The sequence below is a fragment of the Gopherus evgoodei genome, chromosome 3, assembly GCF_007399415.2.
Source record: "Gopherus evgoodei ecotype Sinaloan lineage chromosome 3, rGopEvg1_v1.p, whole genome shotgun sequence".
In the NCBI taxonomy this organism is placed as follows: domain Eukaryota; kingdom Metazoa; phylum Chordata; order Testudines; family Testudinidae; genus Gopherus; species Gopherus evgoodei.
In genome coordinates this window covers 39,112,008-39,126,588 of record NC_044324.1, presented here as the reverse complement: position 1 = coordinate 39,126,588, position 14,581 = coordinate 39,112,008, and the positions used below count along the sequence as shown (strand labels likewise).

The window sequence follows — 14,581 nt, the reverse complement described above, 5'->3', positions numbered from 1 at the left end:
TATTTCCTTGGCTAGACAAGGCCTGCATAGCAAAGGCAGCAAGACACGGGTTGTGGAGTACCTGCTATAGTTATATAGGGGAGCAGTTTGAGGGCAGGGTTTACTCATCCATCATGAATGCTGTAGCACAGAATTCCATGTACGAAAATGATGATTTTAGCACTCTATGCTGCATTTAAATTTTTTTTTTCTGATTTTGAAGTTTATATAGAACTACAGAAGACAACCTGATCTGTGAGCAGTTGGCTGGTCCCATAGTGCTAGCCCTAGCTTCTGAGAGGAACAGAACAGATGTGACATAAGTGAAAAGAAAAAATACTTCCTCCAGGAAACAGCACACCACCATGTAGTAACACAGCTTTAAAAATAAATTAATCTCACGATGTAACTTTCCTATAACAGTGTTACCCATTCATGAGTGGGAAGTGGTGCACCCTATGAAACAAATGTTTGGGCAAGTGTGTCAATTTACTACTGCATCATGTCTGAAGCAGCATAGTCCTGTAATTCCATTGTCAATGTCATTAGAGATGGACTTACATTGTCATGAACCTCAGTAGCAGATGCCAAACTTCATGGTATGTCTACTTGAGAAAGTTACAGCAGTTTAAGATTTTAAAACAGTTACTTAAACAGGTGCAAAAATTTGTGAAGTTAACTACACCACCTTAAAAAGAAATCACACCTTAAATTGAACCCATGCTACTGTGTTTACAAGGTCTAAACAAATAGAAATTAACTGAAGTTTGTGTTTGAGCAGTTGAACAAATGCTCATTTTAAATTAAAACTTTTATTTTGGAAGACTTATTTACAGAAAAACACAACTGAATCATGTGCCATTAAGTTACAGAAATACAGATTTCCCCATCTGACGCACAACACCAAAGCATCCTCTTCAACTGTCCCCCGTGCAAGGCTGCTTAAAGTGTTGCATTGTCTCACTACATTATAGTTTTTCCTGAATGTCTCAACTGTCACAGTGCAGAAGCACTAGCTGTTCTATGTCAATCACATTTAGTGTTCATGATCCTGGACTTTGGTATTTAACTGCTGTGGTGCCTTGCCTTTTGCTTTCAGGAAAGACAGCTGCTGAAATGCACTGAAGAATTTATTTGAGAAACTTATCTACACCCCAAGCAGCCTGGGATATTGCACATCAGTAGTCAAAGTTTCTCTAGCTGCCTCAATTTTTGTACGGACAAATGGGTCTTGAAAAGTGGAGAATGTTAAGCATCTATTTGTCATATAATCTTGAATCTTATTTAATTTGACATAGGGGCTTAAGAAACTGATAGGATTTTAAGCAGGGATGACCATTTACTCTGAAAAGGAGTTAAAAATCTGATTTTCAACTGAAGGCCAGATAGGAAAAAGGTAAGCGCCTATGCAATGAGCCCAGCTGCATAAGCCTGTGGAATAATCAGTCAACTATGGCTGAAAGTTCTAAAACTAAGAATTATATTTAAGATTCTCTAACACTCTCTAAAAAAGAAGAGCTAAAGCTTTTCTATATCAGTGGATGTGCTGGTAGAGTTGTTTATCCTTCATATATCTGCTATTAAGTCTTAGCATCTTACCAGAACTCAGCAACCTAGACCAGGGACCTACACGTTCTACTTTTTCCTTAGAGCAAACATTCCCAGGGCTGACAATTCCCCTAGGCAGCAGGTCAATGAGGCACTGAAATACTTAAGAACATTTGAAGATCTGGCCTCAACTTCTATAGCTCAGTCTGCACTAAGGTTGCCAGTTTTGATTGTATGATTCCTGGAAGTTAGAGATTAATCTTTATGAAAAGAATATATGTGAATTCCCAGAGACTCCAGGATAACCCTTGAAAGTTGACAACCTTAGTCCCCACCCACTTATATTTAAAAGTTTGGTTACCATCACAGCAAACTGTAAATTCTGACCTGTGCAAAGTTTTGAGAGGACTTCAGTAGCATCTTTCATTGTAGCATATTAGAGTGGCCAATTAATTTTAACTCAATTGATTATTTTTAGCAGCTTCTTCTAGTTTGCATTAAAATCTTTTACTAGTCAGTGACATTAAAAAACAGATAGATAATCCATTAGAGAAGTGGACTAACCACCTCTGCTGCCCAGTGCATAAGTATTTCAGCTCTCATTCACCATAAAAACCTAGAAGAGCATGTTTACAGTACACTATGCAATGCTAAATTTAGCTGGTATGCTTTCAAGACAGTTTTACAAGGCTAAATCCACTGCACATCCTTTACTAGGTCTATTTGGCATGAAGCAACCACCAATACTTTACTATCCATTCATTACAGTTTTAAAATTTGTGTACACCAGAGAATAGCCAGTTATTTCAACACACTTTATTTTAAAAAAGTTAGGTCACAACACTAAGCTCAGCCCATTCTGCCAATATACAAGCTACAAATGCTTGTCTGACAGTCAAGGGTTAATCTTTAATAGCATACTTGAAAGTGAGTAAAAATCCATATAAAATATTCAAATAGTTTCCATAGGAACACAGATAATGTGACCCTCATCTCCTAGTCATCCATTTTGTTGCATTTATGCTGACCCTAGACTTAAACAAAAAGCCATTTAAAAATTCTAGCAAGAATTAAGTTAATGGTCCCCAAAATGCCCTAGAGATTCAATTAATAAACTTGCAGTTAAACAATATCTATACATTAATACTAGTTGAAGCACAAGCTGCCGGATGATGTTCAATTCCACTTTCCCAGGCACAAGACAGTGGCAAAGTACTGACATCCTGCTCCTCTTCTTCAGCTACGAAACCTTGCTCCTTAATCTGTTGCATTAGTTGCCTAATTAAGAGGGGAGGGGGGGAAAGAGTCAGAAAACAGTCTATATATTTAACCCTGATTTAATGGATTCCAGTATCAAACGGATCGTTGGATGGGTCAAATTATGATGACTTCATCCCCAGATCTACTGATAACAGGTTTGCTCAAGTAGAATGTGAATCATGAAGTAACAGCTTTAAATTAGAATTGCATTCAGCATCACTGAGTGATTAGAACAGGGATCGGCACCCTTTCAGAAGTGCTGTGCTGAGTCTTCATTTATTCACTCTGATTTAAGGTTGTGTGTCCCAGGAACACATTTTCACGTTTTTAGAAGATTGTCTATAAGTGTACAATAGATAACTAAACTATTTTGTACGTAAAGTAAATAAGGTTTTTAAAATGTTTAAGAAACTTCCTTTAAAATTAAATTAAAATGCAGAGCCCCCAGGACTTGTGGCCGGGCAATGCAAGTGTCACTGAAAATCAGCTCGCATGCCACCTTTGGCACATGTGCCATAGATTGCCTACCCCTGGATTAGAATGACTTATTTGGGAACGTTCAATTACTCAGTCTCCTCTCCACACCCGTAGTTACACCCCATCCCACCCAATTTCACTGAGGCAAAAACCCTAATGTAGATGCAGTTATGTTGGGTGGCATGTGATTCTTCCACTCCTACTTGGCACCAGCAGAATTTAAGTGCAGAACAAGCCAGAGGAACATTAAGCTTTGTTACAAATTGAGCATTTCATGTTGGGTAGTGGGGGAAAGAACATTTAAGTTCTTGAAGATGTCAGTCTACATTAGTTCACACTTCATTCATATTTGGAAACTTTGTATTTTGAAAGCAGAAAGCTAGACACTTAAAATGAAATCTTGCAATTCAAAATGTGTTAAAGGATCTGAATGCATGCCATCAGGCTGGTCTACACAGACTTCTGGCAACATACATTACACAGCTAAGGGGCATGAAGAGGTACAATCCTTGACTGACCCAGCTATGCTGGCAGAATTGTGCTTTTACTGTGCAACTAGTTTCACTCATGAGGTGGTTTTACAGTACTGGTTTAAAAAAAGATGTAACTGCCAGTACAGCTACATTCATACTGGACAGCTTAAGCACCCCAGTGTAGAAATAGTCATTGCAAGGTCTCTGACAAATGGAAAATTCTCTTCCTGTCAGACAACAGTAATTCAAAATAAATCTGTATGGAAACCTAAGTGACAGACATGTTTTTAAGCCTACTGTTCACCTGATTAATTTCTCAGCCAAATTTGTGGTTTTACAAAGAGACCCACACACACACCCCCATTTTTAAATTAACACCTTAGCTGCTATGTGAAAGACTCATGCAAAAAAAGGGTTGACCTACTATACAGGGGAAACTGCATTTGTTAGCACTGTATCTAGAGAGAATATAGCAAGTTTTACTAAGTAATCTGTTATGTTAGGGTGGAATTTTCAGAGGCATTTAAGGAGGCAATGTGTGCAAATCCCATTGAAAACCAACGGGAGCTGATATTTATTTCCTGGGGCCTCTTATGTAATTTTAGGCTACTATAATTAGAGAGCATCCTGCAAGCAACAAGATAAAAAAAACTACTTGAAGTAACACTTGTCAATTCATAATAAAATGAACCTGTGGATAAGTAGTCCACAAGGAGGAGTTTTGTTTCAAGTGAATAACTATCAAGTGCTCTTGACAGACTGAGTAAGGGTCTCATCTAAAGCAGAAGTGCAACAAGTTACTAACCATGCTGGCCTTGACATCACATAATTTATTGCTGGCCGCTGGAATCCATTGAAAGTAGAAGCAGCTGCAACTGTGTAGGCACCCATATTTTCAAATAGCATCCAATCACCAACTTGCAACTCTGGCATATCAAAGCGCTCAACAATACGATCTAGGCCATCACATGTTGGTCCCCATATGCTACAGGAATAACAGCCCTCATCTGGTTTAGGTCTCTGAAGAGAGAAGTTACAAATTACTTTTGACTACCCTTCTACTTTTCTTACACAGGCCTAATGCAGGAGTTTTCCTAAACAGTTGCCATGATTGAGATGCTTAAAGGCACTGAACTCAAGCTCTACAGTGCACAAGAAAAATAGCAGCTGGCAGGGCCTCCTACATAAGTATCTTCAGCTTTGGAATCTGCTCCACTGAATGGCCCAGAGCTCACATTTGCCAGGAGTGGTGGCAGGATGTAAAGATGGTGGTGGGTGGAAACAGGCATTATGCTTGAGTTTATTTGCACAGTGGAATGAGCAGTCTATGTTGATTTAGCATCTGGAGCAGAGGTGGGGAAACTACAGCCAACAGGCCACATCTGGCCTGCAGGACTGTCCTGCCTGGCCCTTGAGGTCCCCAGAGGGGAGGCTAGCTTCTGATCCCTCCCCTACTGTTCTCTGGCTCCCACAACCTCAGCTCGCCATGCTGCCAGCACTCTGGGCAGCAAGACTGAGCTGCAGGCCTGCCCCAGTGCTCTAGACTGCATGGCAGCATGGCTGGCTTCAGCCAGGTGGTGCAGTTGCCAGTCCCAGTGCTCTGAGCAGCATGGTAAGGGGTTAGGGAGATTGGGACCCCCTGTCCCTTAGCCAGTCAGGGATGGGGTCCTGGGGGGTGGTCAGGGGACAAGGAGTGGGGGGGTTGAGGATTCTGAGGGGGGCAGTCAGGGGGAGGGACCAGGCTGTTTGGGGAGGCACAGCCTTCCCTATCCAGCCCTCCATACACACAGTTTCAGAACTCCAGTGTGGCCCTCAAGCCAAAAAGAGAGAGTTTGCCCACCCCTAATCTGGAGGTTATACTGTACCTTTTGCAAGACTGGTTTAACATGTGCATGATCATACAGGATGCAGTTGAATGATCCATACACCCCATCATTAACATAGTACATAAGAGTTTTGCCATTAGTATCATCCTCATCTAAAAGATGAAAATATGAAAATAAACCTTAGGAAACTCATTTTTCAATCTGGTTGCAAATGAGATTAGAAGATCTAGATTCACCTACCATCAGAACCTGACTGCTCCTTTAATATAACTTTTTTTGCAATTATGTTAACTGCCAGCGTGAAAGCTGATGCTACATAATATCTGCCAGGCTCTGCAATAATTCTTATTCCAGAATCACAAGGAAAGTATCTGTCCAACGCTGGATTGATTACATTTGTGATCTAATCAAGAGACATGTAAGGTTGTTAGTGACTGTACAAAGTACCGAAGTAAACAGTTATTAAACTGGCTACTGCAAGAGCCAAAAGGATAAGGATCGAAAACAGCCCAGTCAAAGTGCTACAAATCAGTACACGGCATTAGCTATTTGAATGGTCTAAGTGTTTGTGTCTCTTCATGTTTTATTCCATGTTTAAGATTTTACTGATATGAAATTATTTTTTGCAGACAGCAAGGTACTAACAGTCATTTCAACATGCAGTTAATAAGGCATAAAAACAAACTTATAAAATGTTGCAGAAATTGAGATTTAAACTAAATGAGAATCACTCTGGATGGCTTCCCACAAGTCAGTTCAAGCAACTGACCTTTCTGGAAGTTGGATTTTCACAGAATCAGTGTTATTTTGTTTCTAGATCAGATGTACACTCTTTCCTAATCAAATTACTCCTATTTTTAGTAGGCTAACAAAAGAATCAAAAAAGATAGGGTGTAAAAGTGCTAGAAAATTATTCTCTCAGTTATTTCTGAAAGCTTCACAGATTAGACTGTGTGTCTGTATTAACGGAAGTAGAAAGATGAGTTCTCATTTCTAAATCAGCATTTAGATTTCAGTTTACTGCATCTGATCTTATTGAACAGCACCCTTCCTGTATTTAGCTGGTTCTACATTAGGGCCAGCATTAAGAATTATACAGGGCAAGGCAGCAATTTCTTCATAATAGAAACTGAAAACAAGACTGGAAGAAAACATGAGAACAGTTAAAATTATATTTCCCACAGCAATATGGAAAAGTGAGTTGTCCTTGGTCCCAACATCAATTGATAAAATAAGGCTGTCACTAAAACAGAGGCCCCAGTTTTCACTCCAGAACAGACTTAAGACATCACCTTTGGGTCCAGCACTTATGTTAGTTACCATGCTACCATGGGAAGGGAATGCAGCTAAGGTGATCCCCATGAGCCCTATGGGAATAATGAGAAAGGGAGGAGCTCTCTGTGAACCACTGGGGGATAGATGGAGAGGATGAAATGGTGTAAAATGGACAAGTAATTGCCCTGAGAAAATATTTGAATGTGTCCCTCCTCAATGGCCATGGAGGGGCAGAATGGCCTCTTGCAAATGGGGGCCATAAGGGGTGATCTATACGGAGTGTGCGCTAGGAATGTACACAACACTTGGGGACACAATTCCACCAGCATCTGGCACAGTTACACACATCTACATGCTGCCATCAGGACTATGGTGCACATATGGATCTGTGGAACTCATTGCTGTGCACAATCGAACCAGTGCATGCTATCCAATTCCATACAAAATGGTTGAGCTTGTTTGGACAATACCCTATTTTTCTGTAAATATCCAGTGGACTCATGATATGGACAAAAGCACGTGAAGACTGCAGGAGCAGCTCACTGCAACTGCTAACAACTGGACACCACTTAAAATATTTTCTCCAAAATGGTGTTAAAAATTTTAACCCTGTCAAAGGAGAAGCAGTTTTTTGGGTGGTGGTCAGGATATTGGACTATACTACAGTGGTCAGGACTCTTGTGCTGCTGTGGGTTATCATAGTGGCTGGTGTATTGTTAAGTATACTTGTGTTACATTGTATATAGATAGAGGGCACAACCCTCTAAAGAACAGCCACTAATTAGAACCTATAAGTAATGTGGTAAGCGCCCTTGCCCCCAACCAGTGTACTAGACAACCTGGACCTCAACCTTTTCAGGCCCATTATAATGGGAAGTCTGGAACACTAATTGGAGTAGGTGTAGTACGCCTGTATGAGAGAAGGTGCAGGGCACTATACTACACAAGGGGCAGTGGGACAGATGGAGCATCGACACATTCCACCTTGATGCCTGGCCGTATCAGGAAATGTGTCGCCATACATCTTATGTTTTTCTAGGGATACCTGGGCAGGAGAATTCCAAAAGAAAAAAGGAAGGCGTGGAGTGTTAAAATATAGATATTCAGGCCTGCTTGTAAAGACCTATGCTTTAAGAACTTAGATGTATTTTTATCACTTAGCTGGATAGAGGTATAAAAACAAAGAATCAAAATCTGTCTGCCTGTGTATGGGCCTTCTCTCACTAGGCTAGCCTCAGAGCAAAGCCAAAGGCCTTAGTTGGTGGCCAAGCAGCAGGAGCAGCCATAAGCTGGGAAACCTATGGTCACATTCCAAACCAGTCACATTGAAATAAGGTGATAGTGGGCTGTTATGAAGACAGTCCTGTCCTGATAGTGCCCATCAACATCAGATAAAGAAACAGATCTTAAGATGTTTAAAGAACATTGTTTGATAGCATCCTATCTGGCAAGAAATCACTTACCAAAGGTTGTGAAACCCCCCTTTCTGTATTTTATCTTTATGGCCCCTACTTTTCTATTGTTAATCTGGTTCTAATTGTTTTGTCTACTTGTATAATTAATTTTGCTAAGTGCAAGTTATTTAGGATAGTGGGATATAATTGATTAGAAAATTTTACAATGTGTTAGGATTGGTTAGTTAAATTTCAGTAAAATGACTGGTTAAGGTATAGCTGAGAATATTACTATATAAACTAGGGTCAAACAGGAAGTGGAAGGGAAATTGGAATCATGTTTGCTAAGGAGGGAGAACAGAAACAGAATAGGGACACAGGGTAAATGCTCTGTTGTGTCAGAGCTGGGAGGAGGATACTGGGGAAAAGACTGTTGGCATATAGAGATAAGCCCAACTAGTGTGAAGGGCTTCAGAATACGCTTGCTTGGAAACTAATCACAACAAACACTGCATTGTCTGCAATTTGTACTTCTGGTCTTTCTGCTTGCTGTCTGTGACAAGAACCAGGGAAGTAGGAGGGTGAAGGGAAAGGTCCTCTAACACAAGCCTGTCATGTTTACATTTACTAGGTCTGTTAACTAAAGCCATATATGTATTTAAATGGCTACGGCCATCATCTACTTGATTCTGCAATTAACAGAAGAAATTACTACTTCAGTTTGGAATCTTTGTTTTTGATTCTACTAGTCTTAATACAAAATCAAAGGGAAGCAAGACACCAGGTAAATAAATGTCTGCCCAAGTTTACTCTATCAAAATATCTCCACAATCTGATAAACCGAGTATTAATTAGAAATCATCATACCTCTTCAAATTTAAGCTTGACATCTTCAGAACCAGGGAAACCACCACCAATATCAAGCAGATGCATACTGAAACCAAGCTCTGTCTGCAACATGAACATGTTAAAATGGGACAGTCAAGCAAAGAAGAAGTGATTATTGAATAGTCTAACAGGTCAAAACCAACTCAATTTGACGACTACATTCTTAAAAATAAATTCATTTTATTGCTACTAGTCTGTTTTGTCAGAAGCAAGTTTTTATCTTGCTGGTTCTCCTGCACTAGTGCTTTGTAAAAACAGGGAATGGTTTACCCAAAAATATATGTCTTTTTTAAACTGGTCATAAAATGTAAGTCTTTTTTCCCGCAAAACTTAAAAATATTGGGTCAACTATCAAAGGATTACCAAGATTCAAAAAGTAACTAGACCATATGACACTGAATACTAACTGTCCAGGAAAGGTTATAAAGCTTCTTATTTTAAGTTTTTGGTTCCACAGTTGTAGATTACTTTGTTCAAGTGGCATTTCATTCTGACAAGTCAGCTGTATGGTCAGTACCATACAACAGTGGTCCAGAAGCAATGCTCTTAGGCAAGGAAGTTCATACTTACTCCCATATCAAAGACACAACGGGCATCAGAAATAGCTTGAACAAATGTCTCTGGGTCAGTACAGCCACTTCCAACATGGAAACTGGAAGACAGATGCAAATCTCAGTTGCCTTTTGGAAGATTTAAGTAACTATTTAGACAAAAATTAATATAAGTAGCAGATTAAGGTGTCAGTTCTTGTGTGTTGGCAAGTCATCTGCACTGTAATCAAGGTCTTTATAAATATGTAAATTTCTAGATGAGTGTTTTGACAGTTTGTATATACAGATCAAAGTTATTACTAACCTGACTCCAATAATGTCAAGGTCAAGTTCTTTTGCCCGCTCCAGAAGAAGTCTGCTAGTTTTGAGGGTAGCTCCAAATTTAACACTCAGGCGACAAACCGCTTTGGAGTCATCAGTTGCGATGCGCAAGACTAGCCTAGAAACAGTATCCAATTAAGTGCCAACCCTCTAGATTTTTTTAGAGCAGCAGACAAGCTGGTTGAAATAGGTTTCAGGTCAGGAGAATGGGGTTTGTAAACTTATATAAGGGGTTCTCAAGCTTCATTGCATCACAACCCCCTTCTGACAACAAAACTGGGGTCGTGGTAGTTATGAGAGGGCTAAAGCCTGAGCCTGCCCAAGTCCCTCTGCCCCAGGTGGGAGAACAAAGCCAAAGCCTGAGCCTCATACCCCAGGCTGGGAAAGAGGGATAAGAAGAGTGGCAAAGCCAAAGGGCTTCCGCTCCAAGCAGGGGGCTGGTAACCTGCACCCCACCACCCAGGGCTAAAACTCTGGCTCCAAGCAGGGGGGGCTCAGACTTTGGCTCCAGGCCCCAGCAAGTCCAACGCCAACCCTGGCAATCCCATTAAAAACAGGGTTGCAACCCACTTTGGTGTAACAACCCACAGTTTGAGAACCATTGAGAGATCTATTTTAAGTCAAATTTAAATTAATGTTTTACAGCAAAGTTGGCTGGACAAAGGTGGACCTAATTTAACATGCAAGTTTGTATTGTTCTTGTTCTTTGTAAGCCAGTATGATACAAAACGGTACTTGACAAAAACGTGTCTCTTGACAGAAAAATTTGTCTTCTCTTACAATTGTGTTAGTGTTAAAAGCTTAGAAATAAAGTTGAATGTTTGTGTTACCTAGGCACACAGCTGATAAGGATAGGTGAATTTAAACATGTTAAGTCCATTAAGATGCACAAAACCAAAAAACCCTTACTTTGCCTTTGGATGAGCTCTCGCAACTTTCATTAGCTCTACTTCACTATCAAAAGTCATCATCTGCACACCACTGTTGGCAGCATGTTTAATTTGAGAGATTTGTTTGCAAGGATTTGCATATATTATTCGTTCTGGAGGTACACCAATGCTCTGTACTAACTGGATTTCAGTCTGGAAAAAGAAGAAATAGATTACACATTACTAGCTAGAAACAAAACAAATGGATGATCTCAGCCAGAAAGAGCGTGAAGATGCAGCACTGACAAACAAGAAACACTCATAGTTGTTTCAGCTTTGTTTGAAAGTATAACATCCATATATGAAGATACCATCAAAAACTGAAGATCTTACCTTACTAGCACAATCAAACCCTGCACCAAGAGTAGCAAGTGTCTTCACTATAGCTTTACTGTCATTACATTTGACAGCATAAAAGGGTGTTACTCTGGGGAGTGCTTTGTACCATCGGAAATGCTTCTTTAGGACATCCCCAAGGTCAGCAACATAGAAAGCATCTTTGTCATCCTAAAAGAAAAAATATCAGGTCATCTTCAGTTATGCCCCCTAGCTCAGTGTTCTGCAAAGTTACAGTATAGGATTTTTTTTTTTTTTTTAAGCAGAAAGTGTACCATCTCTAAGTTTTAGACTACAGTTAATATATAAAAATTGTATTTTAAGAAAATGCACTCTTTTGCTAGCATACTTACAGAGGAAGAAACTTCATTTATTTTTTGGTCTAGAATATCCTTAGCAGTAAAGCCTTCATCAAGGAAGGTGAGGTCAAACTCCTCATCGCTGAAGCTGTTCATTGTTTCTAAGAGTGAAAGTGCAACAAACTGTGGATATCAAAAGTAGTATTTGTTAGTTCATTCAAATTAGCAAAGAGACACACAGAACACTAAATGATAGTCAAGATCCACAAACTTACATGGACAACTAAGAAATATCAGCTTTGTTCAAATTCTTTCAACCGTGCACTCAAAGATGTGCTTCAGAAAAGCAGAGTCTTGATCGATCAAGGCAAGTTTTCTGTCCTCTGTGCAGCAGTTGTATGATGTTGCATTGAAACTGTTCAAAGAAAAGAGAATGATTACATAAAAAAATCCTAGCTTCCATATCAAGTTTAATAGTCATTTTTCTACTGTAGAAACAGGCATACATTGAAGAGGACATACTAAGAGCAAGTTATATTAAAAAAATCAAGTATTTTTAAACATGTCCATTTCATCTCTTTCAAGTCCCTCTACAGGGTAGCTTATATGCAAACAAACATCTGGCCAAGTTATGTCTCTGAAAATTGCTATCTGCACATACTCTGAGGCTGGCAGCTAAATTCTCTAAAAATTGTTTGTACATAATATGTTCCAGACCAGGGATTGAATACACTTTTCCCTGCAATTGCTCCACATGGCTGCCAAGTTGGTGGGACAAAAAAGGACAGGAGATGGCTTCCCCCACATGCACCCAAGGCAACTGAAGAAGGAGTAGCCTCACTCAAATGCTAGAGTACAAGAGCTGAAGCCACTGGAGAACACTCCCTTCCAGAATCTGGAACTGAACTTATAATTCCCAAGTCTCTGTTTTCAAGCATATGTATTTCATGCATCTCTACAGGCTGGTCCAAATGGAGGATTATTTTATGACTCAAGTGATAGACATCTGTGCTGTGAATCCAAAGACCCCAACCCTGTTAATGACTTGGACAGAGCATTACCATTAGCCTCACACCTCTCCCAGAATCTTCTGTCATTGAATGGACAGGAAATAAATTGGGGCTGAGTAGTAAGACTGCTGCCTCATCTGAGGAGAAGTTTGGAAGGTGTTTAACAAATGAGGCAGAGGACTTCTGGAAGAATAAGGCAGCTGAATGCAACCCTGGAGAACTGATAAGAGTTTCCCCCTGTCTCTGCCATAGAGTTCCTATGCAAGTCACTTAAAACTAAACTTTTTACAGGTGGTCAATTATGTACTCATTTTCTGAGTGCCCAATTTGAGACAAACAGACACCTGATTTTTAATTATGTGCAACTGACATCTATGATCAAATCACAGCTCCCTTTAATTGCTATAAAATGCCAAATAGTCACATTTAGTGAGCCCTGTTTGACATATGCACTGAAAGATGCAAGGATACTATGGAAAAAAAATAGCGTATCATGTAATGAAAACTGTATCCCAGTACACAAAGGGTCATAATCTTATGACGCTTATAACTGCTTCCACTGGCAACCTTAACTCTGGCATTTCCTAACTTTTGCATCTTGACTTTATAACCTTAATGTTCTTTCAACAATTACTATGACGAAATTAGAGCTATAATTCCATGTGATCACAAGCTGTTCTACAGGCAGTTTTAGCTCATGCTTGAGTTTACACACAGGAAGTCTGTAGCATCACTTTAGACTGTCTCTGCATGCAGCTTCTTACTGACTAATTCTTGTAAAAGAACACGTCCTACATACATCCCCCAAGGAGTACGGACATGGTTTGATAGTTCACAGAGGAAGTTCACCTCCAGCACTATAAACCGAGGAGTTCAAGTGAACGTCTAATTGCTTCGCTCCAAAGTACAAAAGCTCCAGGACTAGGAACAGCGGCTAAACGGAGACCCCCGGCCCAAGGCAGGCACCCCTCATTAACAGCTTTGCATGTTTTTCAAAATGCAGATGGCTTCAGGCACTCACTTGGGGGCCAATTTAAATGGAGCCAAAATGAGCTTAGAGGAAAGCCTCGAAGTCCCCTTCCACGTAAGCGGTTCAGGCCAACCCGCGTGCCCTCTGGTCTGTAGTGGGATCTACTGCAGCCAGCGGGGCTTTTTGTACCATTTCAGCCCCGCGACCCCCTTGCGGTGGCCAGGCCGTGCCCGCCGCAGCCGAGGTCCGGGTCCAAGCCCGCGGCGCAGGAAAGGGCCGCCTCCGCCAGGCCATTACGGGAGCCGCCGCGGGGTCGGCCGTCCGCGCAGCCCCTTCTCCTGGCAGGGCTGGCGGCTCCGCAGCCCCTCCCCGCCCTGCGCGGGACACCCGTTTTCTACGCCTCCGGCTGGGTTATCGCCGCTGCGCCGCCCGGCCCGGCCCCGCGCCGGGGCTGGAGAGACACGTGGCCCTAGCGGCCGGCCGGCTTCCTACCCGCCTCCCCCGGCAGAGCGCGCCCGGCCCCCTCACCTCAGTCAGCGCCCGCCATGGTGCAGCGCCTCGCCCGGCAGCCGGTCGGGCCCCTAGTCCCGTGCCTCCTCCTCAGAGACGGGCCCCGCGGAGCTCGGCGGCGGCTGGAGCCGGGGTGGACGCGCCGCCCGAGGAGGAGCCGGGCTGGAGGAGCCGCCGCCACAGGCGCTACCAGCCGGCCGGCTTGAGAGCACTCACTGACAAAAGCCGTAGCGCCCGCAGAGCCTTATTTATAGGCCAGACTGCGTCGCTATGACAACGCACCAGCTCAAACCAGCCCCGATCGGCTGGGACCGGGCAGGAGCCGCTGCCGCCGGCCGCTATTGTGACGTTAGAGTTTTCGAACACGCGCACGGGGTGCGCCACGCCTTCTCCTTCCTCCCCTCAGGGCCCGCGTTCTAAGGCCTTGGGACCAGACCAGGCAGGGAGCCTTCCGCTGGCTCCTCCTCCCCCCTCCTCTTCCCTGCTGGTGCTTCCATCCTCCGCGTTCTTCTCTTCTGCTTCTTCCTCGGTGCTC

The 14,581-nt window shown here is 42.0% G+C and overlaps 1 protein-coding gene across 1 annotated transcript; it reads right to left on the bottom strand.

Moving 5' to 3' along the window:
• Nucleotides 1–772: 772 nt before the first annotated feature.
• Nucleotides 773–14,354, bottom strand: ODC1 (ornithine decarboxylase 1). Its single transcript, XM_030555434.1, has 12 exons — nt 14,065–14,354; nt 11,832–11,971; nt 11,611–11,739; nt 11,255–11,428; nt 10,902–11,074; nt 9,976–10,110; nt 9,691–9,772; nt 9,100–9,183; nt 5,804–5,966; nt 5,603–5,715; nt 4,543–4,757; nt 773–2,805 (listed from the first exon to the last, which is right to left on the bottom strand). Exons 3-12 carry the CDS (start codon nt 11,710–11,712, stop codon nt 2,661–2,663), a joined length of 1,386 nt encoding a protein of 461 aa, XP_030411294.1. The 5' UTR covers nt 11,713–11,739; nt 11,832–11,971; nt 14,065–14,354; the 3' UTR covers nt 773–2,660.
• Nucleotides 14,355–14,581: the final 227 nt, after the last annotated feature.